General features: G+C 45.6%; 1 protein-coding gene across 2 annotated transcripts in view; it reads left to right on the top strand.

Moving 5' to 3' along the window:
* The first annotated feature begins 343 nt into the window (after positions 1-343).
* The window catches only part of STK3 (serine/threonine kinase 3), a 184,071-nt gene continuing 169,154 nt past the window's right edge, over positions 344-15,260 (top strand). For both annotated transcript variants that reach the window (XM_018559100.1, XM_018559091.1), the window contains exons 1-2: positions 344-498; positions 9,265-9,345. In XM_018559100.1, the coding sequence (XP_018414602.1) occupies positions 476-498; positions 9,265-9,345 (104 nt within the window). In that variant the 5' untranslated portion in view covers positions 344-475. The remainder of the gene's footprint in view (positions 499-9,264; positions 9,346-15,260) is intronic.

The raw sequence follows: 15,260 nt of genomic DNA, 5'->3' as shown, positions 1-15,260 counted from the left end.
CATCTCTGCGAGCACCGTAGCTCGCTCTCCAGTACTAGGCTCCATATTGCTCTCATGACCTGTTCTCTTATAGTAGGTGTACACGCCACAGCTCCCGAGCTCTCACCAGCCAGGCTTTCAAGGAAGGGCGGAGCTCCGAACTACGACCCCCGTCCCCCATACCCGGCATCCTCCGCGGCGTCCTCTCCGCTTCCTGCAATTAGGCTGTGCTGGTTGGGAGGGAATGAACATCAATAATACTGGTAGAAACGTGCTAGTTCGCGTCACGAGACTGGGCCAATTAGGAAAAAGCTAGAGGCCCTGTCTACCAATCAGTGTTTACAATTCTAGCCGGAGGGCGGTGCTGGCCGTGGCAGTGTGTTGGGTTGAAGTGTACTGCGGGAGGAGGAAGATGGAAGTTGTGCGGACTTAGTGCGGGTTCCGGAGTTTCTTGTGGGTTTTATCGGTGTGGAGGGTGAGAGCGTACACAGCAACCATGGAGCAGCCGGCGCCGAAGAGGTGAGCCGCAAAGCAGTCACCATTACCCGGGGGAGAGGGGTACTGAGGGCTGGGGGTCAGTTCTGGGAGCAGAGGCCTCAGACCTGCCATGTCCGCCTGTCACTGAGGAGACCCCGGAGCCCACATCATAACTCTGTCCTCACCCCGCCCAGTGTGGTCAGATATTGTGTGCCGACCACCTAACACAGAGAGCACTGACATGTCTCGCAGGCAGGGTACCAGCACTGACATCTCTCGCATGCAGGGTACCAGCACTGACATCTCTCGCAGGCAGGGTACCAGCGCCGACATCTCTCGCAGGCAGGGTACCAGCGCCGGCGTCTCTTGCGGGCTGCCGGCCTCTCTCGCGGGCTACCAGCGCCGGCGTCTCTCGCGGGCTACCAGCGCCGGCGTCTCTTGCCGCCATCTCTTGTGTTGTACCTGCGCCACTGTCTCTCGCAGCACTGACAGGGTACCAGCACGGACGTCTCTCGCAGGGTACCATCGCCGCCGTCTTGTCTCGCAGGGTACCAGCACGGACCTCAGGGTACCAGCACTGATCTAATAACATGTCACTGTCAGTAAGCAGGCCTGCATTTCTTGGATTAGTTGCTGTTGGCAGTCTTCAGGAACTTGGCGCAGAGAAGTATGGTCGGGCTTTGTAGGCGCACACAGTGACATAAATGAATATAAAAGTTCTTTCAGCTTTTATTGGTTCTCTTCAATGAAGACGTGTTTATAGCGTGCGATGTCACCACACATAGCAGACACCGTGACTGCGCACTGTACAGAGTGACATGTCTATAGGGAGGACGCCAATCGCAACGCAGTCATTTAAACATTGCATTCTCACTCTAATGTTGTACAGCCATATACACCTATCATGACATCACAAAGGTTTGAATACGGATGGCTTCATTGAGGATGAAGAGAATGATTTAAAGATGGCATCCTCCAATATGGCTCCACGCGTTTCACCCCACAGTGATGGGCGGCTTCTTCAGGAGTTGGGCAGTTCAGTCTTCAAGTAAACATTGAAACAAACAATGTCCCTTGTGTCTGCAGTGTCAGAGATAAATAATACATGATCAGACTGCAGTGATAAATACGGGTAGTACAATACTGTGTATATCACCTCTGATGCTCCGCTGAGACGCACAGTCTGGGCACATTGTCTGCACTTTTTATTCATTTCTGAGATGACATTTATTTCATTGTGTGCACAGCCCTACAATAGTTCTCTGTGCAGCAGAGGAGAAGACAGGCTCGGGTGAGTCTACGCTGAACCATGGACTCCACTAGACCTCTGAAGGTATGCTGTGGTATCTGGCACCAAGCCGTCAGTAGCAGATCCTTTTAAGTCCTGTAAGTTGTGAGGTGACGCGTTTCCGGGGTCACGCCCCCTTCATCAGAACGTGGCTTCCTCCTCCTTCCCATAGCATTAAATGGAGGCTGGTCTGTGCAGCTCTCATCCACCCTTTCCTGGCCATCTTAATCCTCCAGAGACTATTAACCATCCAGTATTCAGCGCTGCGGTTCTTTGACTGACATTTATTCCGTCTATAGCAACCAGATGACTGACAGGTGAATGCGGAAGTGATTAATACACATCACTTCCGCATTCACAGGTGCCGCCAATCCGGTATATGTTAAACAGCCGGTAACGGCTCTATGCAGTGCACAGGTTTTTTCTGCCCGTGCGCGCGCGCAGGAAAAGAAATGCCGTCTGGAGACGGCAACCCGCTAATGCAGCAGTGCCGTCCGTCCATTTTTTTTTTCAACGAGTGGACAGCAACTGGTTAAAGACTGAAGTGTCAGTGGGTGGAGTGTCACTTCGGCTGCTCTCATCTACTTCCTGAGCTGCTTCTGTTGATTGTTTTGGAGAGATAACATTACACACTTGCAGTAGAATTCTTATCAACAAACTTTCATTGGCCTTTGTGGTTGATGGAGCTTGCACAGTTCACAGGACTCACTCCATGTCCTGCTGTGCACAACATGATATCAATTTCACGTTAAAAAATTCATGATGTCACCCCAGAGGGAAACAAATGTCAGTTTTAGGTGAATGCCGTTCGTGTGGAAATAAATTTCACTTTGTAGATATACAAACGGTTGAAAGCTGTAAGAGGGACATTGCTCTCAGACTGATCCGTGTTCATTCTGCAGACATCTCTCACTTGGTTTCCTCTATCTCTAGTTGATGAATGATTCTTTGTTCTTATAGTCTGTATTTCAGGGAGAGGCAACCTCAGCACTCCACCTATTGTGGTACTACAAGTCCCATAAGGCATTGCGAGACAGCTAGAGGTGTGTAGGGATCTGTAGTTTCACCACGACTGGTGTGGTCTAGGTTGTCTACCCCTGATGTATTTAGTGCTATGGTAAATGCAAGTTGTACTGTGAATCCAGCTCACAGCAGGTCATTGTAAGGTTGATTTGGTGGTTTTGTGTATTGCCATGAATGATTCCCACATAACACGGGCTGGACCAGCAGCCAGGTAGAGAGTTATCAATAAAATTCAGCTAGTATTGAAAGTGGATGTAAATGTCATTTAAGGACTTTTCAATAAAGTTTATGAAAAAGAAAGTGTACACGGTAGGCTGTGCGTTCAGAGTGGTTGGTTGGCGTAAATGAGCCCTCAAAGTTTCTGAACTGGAGATCCGGCCACAGGGGTGTGGAAACTTTTAAAAATCCTATTTGTCCAGAGACTATAGCGGGGCCCAATCTTTCTCCTCATGACAATCTACTTGTCGTGATGCAAAACAATAATTTTAACCAAAACCGTTTTTTTTAACCTTTTCTAAGAAGCACTCCTCATTGGTCAACGAGTGCTCGCAATTTACAAGTCAAATCTAAAATCCGCAGGGCTGCGCTGGACGGCAGTACATGGTGCGTATAGTACACCTGTAATGATGGAGGGGAAGGACCGTTCATAGAAAGTTTAAGTATAGCGGGGGGTGGGTGAGGGGGCCAGATTTGAGCGGGTAATTACTTGGTAAAGTGAACATACCCTTTACGTTGTGTGTGGTAGAGAGCGCTCCTGCCCGGCTACCACAATATGTCACACAGTGGAATGGGGGCAGCACTCCGCGTGCACACACACACACACACACACACACACACACACACACACACACACACACACTCAGTGCCCTATGCATGCGTTTATTCACATGCAGATGGCGGGGTTGGTTAATTTTTAAATTTGTTTATTATTTGATAGCGTTTGGAGGTGACCGGTTCTCTTTATGGAGCCTGCCCTCCAATACAGAAGATTGAGCGCAGCATTGTGCAGTCCGCCTTATGACAGCTGAGACGGGAAGGCTGTGAGTATAGCACTCTTGTCTCATTGATTACACAGCAGATAAGAGAATGCATGTTCTCCAGGCTGCTTCCCTCTCTCCATCCTGGAGGTCCCAGGCCCCCAGAAGATCAGGGGACCCCAAAAATCATAGTGGGGAGTTGGGGCCAGCGGGGAGCTAGAAGGCTGCTACAAGTGATCGGAGCAGCTGTACAGCCACCTAGAGCTCTTGTACAATACGAGCGGTGGCTCCCTTGCTGTACATTCGGCTCCGCTTGCCCGCAGCAGAGCTAAATGTAGAGGAACAAAACCCAAAACACCTGCCCGGTGCACGGAACTTCATGCCCCAGACGTCGGGCGATAGGAAACGTTCACCCCTGTTGCAGCTGACAATGCTAATCCAGTGCTTACCATTGGCAGCAGCAATGTGGGCCTGCTATGCAAACTCCTTCATTTGTGGGTGACCACTCTACTGCTGACTGCAAGGCTATGGCTTTGTGTTGTCAACTTGTGGCAGACATTTCTGGATCTCCAGATAAGAAACTTTGGAACAGAAAACAGAACTTTGCCTCAAGCTGAACTCCGGGATAAGCAACTATTGTCTAAAAACAAGAGGCAAGTGTAGTACTTGAATCTAGATCTGTGCAGTGATCCAGTGTGAGACTTCCTGTAATAAAGACCGGACACTGCTGCTGTCTCTCCTTGCGCGGGGTGACTTGTCTTATCTCCGCCCCCCTCCTGGAGTTTTCTGCAGACCGTCTGTAGTGGGTGGGGTCTGCTGGGCTCCTACCACAGCTCTGCTGTCTGCACGGGTTGTGTACAGCACAGTGGTGATGTCACTACTGCTTTCACAAGGTAATATCTGGATTTACAAAATAATTTATTGCACACAAAGTGGATTTATATCCTTTGTTGCCATTCCTTGAGGTGTCTGTTTTAAACAGCCCCGATGCTGGCGTCGTCAGTCACGAAGGGGTTAAAGGTTAATTCCATTTTTTCAGAGGTTTATTTGGGAAAATTGAATGATCCCCCTCCAATCTGGCCCCCTCCACCCCTCCCTGCTATACTTAACCTTGGAGGAATGCTCCTTTCCCTCCACCGGGGCCGATGTACTATTCCTGTTCCTTCACCGCTACTTCGGTCACCCTCATACTCTGTCCTACACTCTCTTACTCACATTTTCAATATCTCACTCTCTACTGGAATCTTTCCCTCCCCTCTGAAGCATGCCCTGGTCACCCCAATTCCCAAAAAACCCTAAATGGACCCTACCGACCTCAATAATCTCAGACCAATCTGCTTACTCACATTCACCTCCAAACTCCTAGAACGCCTCATCTACTGCCGCCTAAGTCGCCACCTAGCTGATCACAACCTTCTTGACCCCTTACAATCTGGCTTTCGTCCCCAACTCTCCACTGAAACCGCCCTCCTAAAACTCACTAATGACCTACTCACTGCTAAAAACAAAGGCCACTATTCCTTACTCTTGCTATTAGACCTTTCTGCTGCTTTTGACACTGTTGACCACCTGCTCCTCCTCAAAAAACTCCACTCACTTGGACTACAAGACTCTGCTCTCTCGTGGTTCTCCTCTTACCTATCTAAACGCTCCTTCAGCGTCACCTACAATTCTAAATCCACCCCTCCTCTTCCTCTTTCTGTAGGGGTCCCCCAAGGCTCTGTCCTTGGACCGCTTCTCTTCTCTATTTACACCTCCTCCCTGGGTCAGCTGATCACCTCATATGGCTTCCAATACCATCTCTATGCGGATGACACTCAAATCTATCTTTCTACTCCACAACTCTCCCCCTCTGTGTCCTCTCGTGTCACTAATCTACTATCTGACATATCCGTCTGGATGTCACAACACTTCTTAAAACTCAACCTTTCAAAAACTGAGCTCTTGATATTTCCTCCTGCCCGTGCACCTTCTCCCGTCTTTTCCCTTGAGATTGTTAACACAACTATCCACCCCTCCTCCCATGCCAAGGTCCTAGGTGTCATCCTTGACTCGGGCCTCACCTTTCTTCCCCACATCCAGTCACTATCCAAATCCTGCCACCTTCACCTTCGTAACATCTCCAAAATACGCCCCTTCCTCACCAATGAAACTTCAAAATTACTCATCCACTCCCTTGTTATATGTCGTCTTGACTATTGTAACTCCCTCCTCATTGGCCTTCCACTACACAGGCTATCCCCCCTTCAGTCTATCATGAATGCAGCTGCTAGACTCATCCACCTAACCAACCGCTCAGTGTCTGCAACCCCCCTCTGCCCATCCCTGCACTGGCTTCCATTCCCTACCCCCCTCTGCCAATCCATGTCCTGGCTTCCAATAGCCCAAAGGATAATCTTCAAAATATTAACAGTCAGTTACAAAGCCATCCACAACTCTGCCCCTGGTTATATATCAAACCTGGTCAGAAGAAGAGCCAGCTGTGCCCGCCCCCTTCCCGTCCATTCCTCCACTCGGCACTGGAGGATCGGAGAGGGGGGAATCCCTACCAGTAATCGCTCTCTGCAGGGAGACGATCAGAAAGTGAGCGGATTGGCTGCATGTTTCTGCTTACTTCCCGATCGATAGAGCCGACCTGCGACAGCTTCTTTGTCACACGTCGGCTCTAACTATGAGGATGAGTGGAAATCACTCACCTCAATGTTCTCCTTTTAAAGTAAAACTTCAGACAAACATCAAATGTTATTTTTATATCTTCTTGGAATAAATAACTGAAATATTCATATCATCTTCCCATAATCACATGTAATCAAAAAGTTCAAGTGCCTGCGCTGTGCGCTAATCAGGCTGTAATGGAATTTTCATGAGGTTAGCTGATTATTTTGTCTCGGGTGGAGCACCCTAATGGTAATATAAGAGTGATTTCAGATCACTTGTTTATTTCATCCATGATGGGAAGAAAACTAAATGGATCTGTGTTTGTCCTTTCCCGAGCATGTAAATGCTTACCTGGTTGTAGACAGAGACTGGGCAGTGTTGGTCAACTGACTTGATGTAGTGGTCCTCCAGTGTGGCGCCTGGCATCACCAAAGGGCCACACAGAATATTCGGTAATTGTAATGTTACAGAGAAATTTAAGAAACTGCAGACATGCTTCTGGAGATGGTCAGAGACTACAGACATGCCACAGGAGGTGGTCAGAGACTGCAGGAATGTTACAGGAGGTGGTCAGAGACTGCAAGAATTTTACCAGATGTGGTCAGAGACTGCAGACACGATATAGTTTTTACAAAGGAACAGATTGTTTCCGCAGTGGGCTGTGCAAGGACCCAGTGGGGAGAAAAAAGGGGGCTTTTTAGAAACCAGTCCAGACCTCGTATATAAAAGTCTTAGAAAAACATTTATTCACTAAATTGTTGTATACATAATTTAGAACCAAAAAATAAAGTACAAAATCATGTCATCAATAAAAATATATATCATTAATAAAAATACATATTGAATGTGCAGGTTCAGCGTTAGGTGACAATACCGTGCGGTTACGAGATATGCGGTAACTTATTTTCAGATGATGTAAACGCTCCTATAGGTCCTTAGAGAGGAAAGCCCAGCCTCCTGTGACAGTGCTGTCTCCGCACCCACACCACTCTGCCGGACTGTAATAGGCGGCAGAGCGGTGTGGGAGAAGAGACGCCGGCCGCTCACTCGGGGGAACGGACGGGGGAGCGGTGTCATGTCAGATGTCCAGCGGTGCGGAGGAGAGAAGCCGCCCCGAGGACGAGCTGTGTAGGCCACCAGGCGCCTTTGTTGCCATGGTGCCCTGTGCGGCCACACAGCTCGCACACCCGTAAGGCCGGCCCGGTATATGGTATGAGTTACTATGTCCACAATTATGAATGAACAGGAAGTCATGTAGAGCATTGGGGACACAGTAAACATACTCTGTCCTCAATTATTTACAGGCACTCAACGATCAGCTGATCACTGACCACTTGTACTCCGGTCTCCATCCTGACTCGCTGTCGCAGGAGGCTTAGTAGGGCAGTGCGGGCAGGAGAGCTCGGCCTCCTGTGACACCGCTGACAGTGCTCTCCTCCCCGCCCCCCCTGAAAGTTTTCTCTCCTCCCAGCTGGGTGCTGCTCTGTGTCAGCGGGGACACAGAGCATTTTTGGCCAAAAGGTTATTGCTTCATCATTTTGCCCAAAAGTACAATTTTCTGCCGGAATTTTATTGCATCCCTAGTTATAACTGTTCCTTGCTCTATCCAAAACTAAAAAAACATTTTGGCTTCAGTTCTACTTTAGGTCAGAACAATAAAACAGATTTCTGATTTGTTAATCTCAACATTACCTTTGTGTGCTTCAGCAGCCAATCAGGGCCTATGCAAACATAAAGATTTCAGTCCCATGCTGAGCCAAAGCCAGGTGGAGGTTGGTGCTGTTGTACTGTTGTTGGGTAAATCTTCGAGGGATCTAGTTGGCTTATCTACTGATATTTGTACAGCCATATTAGCTTTGCTTTCAGCGGCGATCCTTCTACCTGTAATAAATCAGCCCTGATGAAAGGGTTGCTTTATGACCTCGGAAATGAGTTGGCTCTGCTACTTTTGGATTTACAATTAAATGAACCAGCGCTGACGTTTTGCCTTTTCGTTTATTGTCTGCGGCGACTCCTCTTTGTCACCCACACTTGAATCACCTAACAAAGCTGTGCTGCCTGATGCCTTTTATCAATAAATGTCTCTGCCTGCCCCTTTGTGCAAAGGGAAGTCAACAATGGCCTGATACACTGTACACAGTCACCATCCCGAAGGTTCAGATTACCTCAATGCCATGAAGTGGCCAGTCCTAAGTATGCTAAAATGTATGTATAGGCGAAGCATTCTTTTAGCTTTGGGTAGAATGTAAAAGTGTTCAGCTCTTAAGTCTTTTGCTGTCTATATCCCCACTGGGGAAAATCCCCCTTTTATTATTTATTTCCTGTTGACCCTTGCCACCGAGAAGGTAAGGGGAAGTTCACAATTTTAGTCTTGTCATGCAAGAGACCACGGGAAATCATCTAATGTGTGACAACTGTCCATAATATCTGTAAAAAAATAAGTCAAGGTATTTTTCTTAAATATGTTTCACTGGTCATCCGACCAGCTTTCGCAATTCAGAATGGTTTGTACAAAAATTCGCTGGGAATAAATATGGTGAATGTTGCTCCAATCCACATAATCTGTTAGTCGCAACCAGGCATTGATTGCATTTGCATAATTGAAGCTAGGAGGGGTAATAATCTGCCCAGCTTCTAGGATGTGTACTTGACTGTCTTCAAAGGAGTGACCTTTTTCGTTTTAGATGTAGGTATACTGCCGAATCCTGACCAGATTATACCATGACCTTATATTTAGCCATGTAGTTCATACTTTGGCTGTCAGTATATCTATTATGTCAGCTGTGACCATCATTGCTCCTCTTCATATACACTGCTTCCCCATCCCACGTTGACCTCACGTCTGTGTGTTTCTTTTATTAGCAAACTTAAAAAGCTGAGTGAAGACAGCTTGACGAAACAGCCAGAAGAGGTCTTTGATGTTTTGGAAAAGCTTGGCGAAGGGTAAGTGTAAAATGTAATATTCTTTTTATCACTTGTGCGGTGATTCATGGATAAAATGGGGGTCTCTGAGGTTTGCTTTAAAGCGTGACTGTAAAGTATTTTATGAGATGACTATAACGCTAACTTTGAATGTGTTCAGGGAGATCTCTCTTCTCTTTACATCTTTACATGCAGGAACCCTCTAATATTGGGAAATATTAAAAATGATCAATGCCAGAATTACTATATAAAAACAGTCAGTCTTTTCATTGAACTTTTTTTATCCAGATTGGAATACCTACAAGAGATGGTGTGTGTGCGTAAATTTGATATGTTGATTTGGATTTTATTGTACACAATAGAGGTGGTTTCCGTTGGAGGATTTCATTTCCCTCTTGGTCTGTTTTTCTTTTTATACCTTATAATATTGTTTTGGTGAACGTCCCAGTCTAGGAATATAATTTTTTGGTGAGAGGGGGCTATATCATAGTTTTTATTGAACACCCGTTTTCAATTTCTTTGTGTATGGGAAATAATTGTTTTGCATGTTGGGAGAAATAACGTATTCATTCTTTTCATAAGCTTTTTTTTTTTGTAATTTAAAGTGTGTCGGTAGTATCAGATCAAGTGTCTTTGTTTAATAAACATCATCCCTAGAGAAAGTACAGCAAACATACAGATGTCAATACTTTTTTCCTGTAATTCTTTGTAACCCTTGCTGTGCTGATTACGTTATCTCTACTGAATGGGAGGATTGGTGTTCATGAAGGGATGCTGATCAGCAGGCTCTCGCCCTTTGGCACAGATCATTTGCTTTGGCCATGGCACCAGAGTTTTCTTGAGTTTTAACTTTTTCGGGAGAAAAGTATTTGACATCTGCCTTTTTGTTTTTCACAGTAGCCTAATGATTGCACATGCATGTTAAAATCTAAACATTAGATCCATGTGATTGTCTAATAGTTCAATGCAACCTAAGGTAAAAGAGCTCTCATTTTTGTCACATTCTGTTGATCATTTTTCGAAGGTTAAACCAGAAAAAAAAGACATCAGTCCAATTCAAATACACTGCCCGGCCAAAAAAATGTCACCACCTGGATTTCGGGCAGTATTGTGATCTGGGGTGGCTTCAGTTAGTCAGGTCTAGCTTCAGCAATGTTGCTCAAAAAATGAGGTCTGCTGCCATCCTGAATATACTGATTGGCCATGTTTTTCTCTCAATTGATTTTTTTCTTCACTGATGGCACATTGGGCATATTCCAGGATGACAATGCCAGGATTCATCGGGCTTCAAATTGTGAAAGAGTGGTTCAGGGAGCATGAGGCATCATTTTCACACATGGATTGGTCACCACAGAGTCCAGACCTTAACCCCACTGAGAATCTTTGGGATGCTCTGGAGAAGACTTTACACAGAGGTCCGAATCTCCCATCATCACTACAAGATCTTGGTGAAAAATGAATGCAACTCTGAATGGAAATAAATGTTGTGACATTGCATAAGCTTATGGAAATGATGCCCCGGCGAATGCGTGCCGTAATCAAAGCTAAAGGCTGTCCAATTATATATTGGAGCATGTGACTTTTTTTTTTTTTGGCCGGCAGTGTATTTTAATGGGGTTATGTGCGATGTATCAAACTGTTTTTCTTTAAAATTCAATCATATTAAGTATTTACAGTTGAATCTAAAGGTGCTTGCAGACTAAAAGTGGAAGATAAGTGGTGGTTTATTTTTGCTTAGTTCAGTTAAGTTATCTTAAAGTGCTTTTAAACTAGGCCCGGATGGCGGCTGGAGATGCTATGAAATGTTAGATTTATTCTTGTTGGATATTCTCTCAGCCGTAAGCTTACAAGCTTTGAGACTGACCGTTCTGGCTAATGTTCAGGGAAGGATCGTGTTGTTTACACTCCTCTTCTACGCTCATCCATTCACTAGGAGCCTTGTATTCTTTTCACTGAATACAAGGTATGGTGTGAATTGACAAGGGGAGATCTTGTCCTTTACCCGTCCTCCTCTTCCCTTGTTCGTTCACAGAATGCTTTGTGTTCAATAAAAGGAATACATGGCTTTTTGTGAATGGATGAGGGTGCCGAAAGGGAAGTGTAAATGACATCTTTCTTTACTGTACAGCCGGAAATGTCGGTCTCGGCACCCTAAACTCATGGCTGCCAGTAGCCCTTCCATGTTCACTTTACTTTAAAAAATTAGTTATGAATTGATGATGTGTGTTTCCCATTTGTGTCACTGACAGTAGTATTTGGCACAAACAAAACAAACATTTTTGGTATCCCCGCTGTCATCTTACCTAGCATTGGAGATGGCTTCTCTGGATCAAACAAAGTTTAAAAGTTCATTTTTTCGCCCCTGGAGTTCCACTTTAAGAGAATGTTTGCTTGATCTGCCAGTTCACAGTCTTATAGGGAACATTTGTATGTCTGTAGGTTCATGCACAACCCTGGCCAGAGCTCCTCGATTGAGCCAACCTGGCGGGGTATTTCATTGGCTTGAATATATTTTTCTAAGCCCTGGTTCACACCTAGGCGTTTTTGAGCACTTAAAAAAAAAAGCGCTTTGAACTGCCCAACAAGAAATCCCATGATTTTCAATGGCCCTGGTTCACACCTGAGCAGAAAAACGCCATATGCCCGAAAATCTACAGAGCTTCTTTGGGCAGTTAAATGCGCTTTTCCTCCCCATAGACCTAATTGGAAATGCCCCAAAACGTGCATCAGAAGCTTGTTGCACATTTTCATGAGCGTTCTTCCATTGCCCACAATGGTTTATGAGCTGTCAATCCGCCGTCTTCATTTATGCGCATTAAAATGCGCATACAGATGTGCACAACATGTATAAACGTGCAAATAACCGTATGCTGCTAACGCCTGTAAAAAAACGCGCAAAAACGGTGCCGCCTAGGTGTGAACCAGGGCTTATGGATCACTATTGATACAGGTTGGTGCCCTCTGCCCTCCTTGCTCATGGCTTCAGGCCTTACCATTAAACATAGAACAGAATCCAGAAACGTATTGATATCAAACATAAACCACACTGTTTAGAGCTTCTGCTAACAGCTTCCTGGCCCTGTCCAGCAGCAGCTTTTACTTCCCTGACACAGTAACACTTCATCTTTTGCTATTCATAGCAGCGGAAGTTGCTTGCTCCCAGTGCACAGAGAACTGCTGTTAGTAGTTTCCTGTTGCAGAACGGTAGCAGCCTTTCCTAATGACCTCTGTCTACAGAAGCCGCTTTTCTCTTTATTTATGTTTTTTTCTTTTTCGGTCTCGTTTTTCCTTCATTGTGGTTTTATAAAGGGAAGCCGTCTCTCATGAATGCACTGCTTTCTCAACAGGGATCAGGTTCTTTAGAATGCAGTAATGATTAGAGTTCTTGGGCCTTCATCAATCGGGTGGGTTTGGAGGAATATGTTCATGCGAAATTCCACCTTTTGCAGAAAAATAATTAAATGCACGCTTCTTATTAAAGAAAAAAAAATGTGCATTTATTATTTTGTTAGCATAGGAGCCTGTAGAACAGAAGATTGCAGGTGCAATGCTGTGTATCCTGCAGACTGTTCCTCACATTCATGTTCATACCGGGGTATAGGCATTCAATAACATGGCCTGCAGGAAGTATTAATGGACTACAAGTGCGGTGATGTCACCGTATTGTATTCCATTGAAACTACAAGCCCCCTGCCGCAGTGCCTGATGTGACTCGTAGTGTATCCATTTACAGATCCTATCAAAGGATCTGTGAATGATGATGTGGCTGTGTGAGCGTAGCCATGCACAGCCGCGCCAAATTCAGCAGCCTGTGCGGAGAAGAACCCAGCGATTCAGGTAAAGGGGGGGGAAGGGCGGGGGGTGTAAATATGGGTGAAAACAGGATCAGAATGGTGCCTTGGCCTTTAATACGGGAGGGCATTAGCCCCCTTAAGGATCATTCCACTTACAAGTGATATTTTAGTTATTAGTTGAGCTTGGAGGGCGAAACAAGCTGCTGCATTTTTATATCTTGTGAAGACCCCAGTGGCGAGATATCCCTGCATCCTAAACTCCTTACAGCTGTCATATACAAAGTGGCTCCGGAGGTATAACTTAGATTGTGGAACTTAAAGAAAACCAAAGCCACTGATTGACATGTTTCCTGAAAGAAACCAAGTTACAAATGGTCAATAAACGTTATTAAAACATCAAACATACTAATGCTTTCTGCAGTGTTTTGATTCACATTCTGTCTCCTAGCACATGGGCACGGTGTATGCTACATTCAAAGAGTGCCACTGGTGATGGCTGTCACAGTTACCAGTGTGCTTATGTCGGCTCTCAACTGATCTTTCAAGCCCCCAAATGGCTGGTGTCATTGCTGGCCATGTGTGCAACACTATATTGCAAATACAGATCTAAATAGAGGCCAATATAGCACCGCTCCCAGCAGGGATTCCCTCCTCCCCTGGGGGGCAGGGGGGGGGGGGGGCATCACAGCTGGCTCTGGATCTGGAGAGGCAGAGCCAGCTGTCAATCAGGTATTGGGTCGGATTCCAAAAATATTGTCAGGATCTTTCCCAGCTGCATCGCGGGTCTGCACTGTCAGCAAATGGCCATGACCGAGTGCCCGACTTTTCAGAGGGGGTGACACCAAAATGACTCAGTCATTTTGGTGTCACCCAGGTGCGGGCCGCACCCCCCTTGTGACGCCACTGGCAAGTGCTATCATTCACCCTGCTCAGCTGTAAACCATGTGCTTTATATTATATAGTTCTTCACACTGCTCTTTGTTTGCCACAGTGCATGTCTGTAAACCATGTGCTATACATTATGTATTGTGCACTGGCCAGCTGTATGCAGTGTGGTGCATGTTGTATATTTTGCAAGACTCGGCTTTCTACACTCTGCTGTACGGTTTAGATTTATACATTCTGCTCTACACAATATATTCCACACTTCTTAACGTTATGCAACAAGCTGTATGTTATATCTGATTGTGCCGCAATATAAAGTCTGTGCTCTACATTATACACACTGCCACTGTTCAGCAATAGTCCTCAACCATGCTATGTGTACACCAGGGAGCACTTCCTGTCGTACTTCCTGTAGTACGTTATGATACAACAATAGGTTTAGCTCATATGTTCGCTAATTGTCATGAACATTTTTTCAAATCATAGTACAAGGCTGCCACGATTTTCACAAAACGGCTAGAGAAAAGGTATTCTAGAACATTTGTAACATTTTTAAACATACACGGGGGAATTTATTACAATTGGAGCAGACAGAATCTGGAGCAGCTGCCCATAGTAACCAATCAGCTTCTCCTTTTCATTTTGTTCAGTTAAGGTTTCAAAATGAAAAAAAAAAGCTGATTGGTTAAATTCCCCTCAGTGTTACGAAGAGGCCATACACACCTTGAATTCTGTCCAATTCTGGCAAAATTGTCAAAAATCTGAGCCATTGGCTACTCTGTCAGTACCACCTAGTTCAATTTATTGGCCAATCAGAGACTACATCCAGTCCGATGCGGTTACTGTCCCGGTGTTCTGACAGTTGAGGGTGGCTTCAGAATTAGCACAGACTGGTGTGCAATACAAATATTTACATTTCAGTCTTCAAAACAATCTGAAAAAAGGTAATAACTCAGAACTCCCGTCCCGTGCAGCGCACAATCAGAAATCCCTCTGTAAATGACTGGGGGTACAAAAAACTTGTTTGGCAGGGATAGCGCAGGGGTAGTGAATTAAAATTCCAGGAGGCGTGTTGAATAAAATCTTCACCGAGCCGAGGTCCTATTCACGGTCTGGACAGAACACTCACTCAGTCCGTGTCCGTACCGCGTTTCGTCATTTAGGCTGCATTAACGGCAGCTGCTGGTTTATGTTCTAGGCACAGTGCTGATGCGCTGATCCTGGCGCGTTGCACTGTTTTTATTTTTTGCTAGAATA

Source organism: Nanorana parkeri, unplaced genomic scaffold, assembly GCF_000935625.1.
Source record: "Nanorana parkeri isolate BGI_ZX_2015 unplaced genomic scaffold, ASM93562v1 scaffold16, whole genome shotgun sequence".
NCBI classification, from domain to species: Eukaryota; Metazoa; Chordata; class Amphibia; order Anura; family Dicroglossidae; genus Nanorana; species Nanorana parkeri.
Note: the sequence above shows the minus strand (reverse complement) of the source record. Positions and strands in the feature narration are given on the sequence as shown.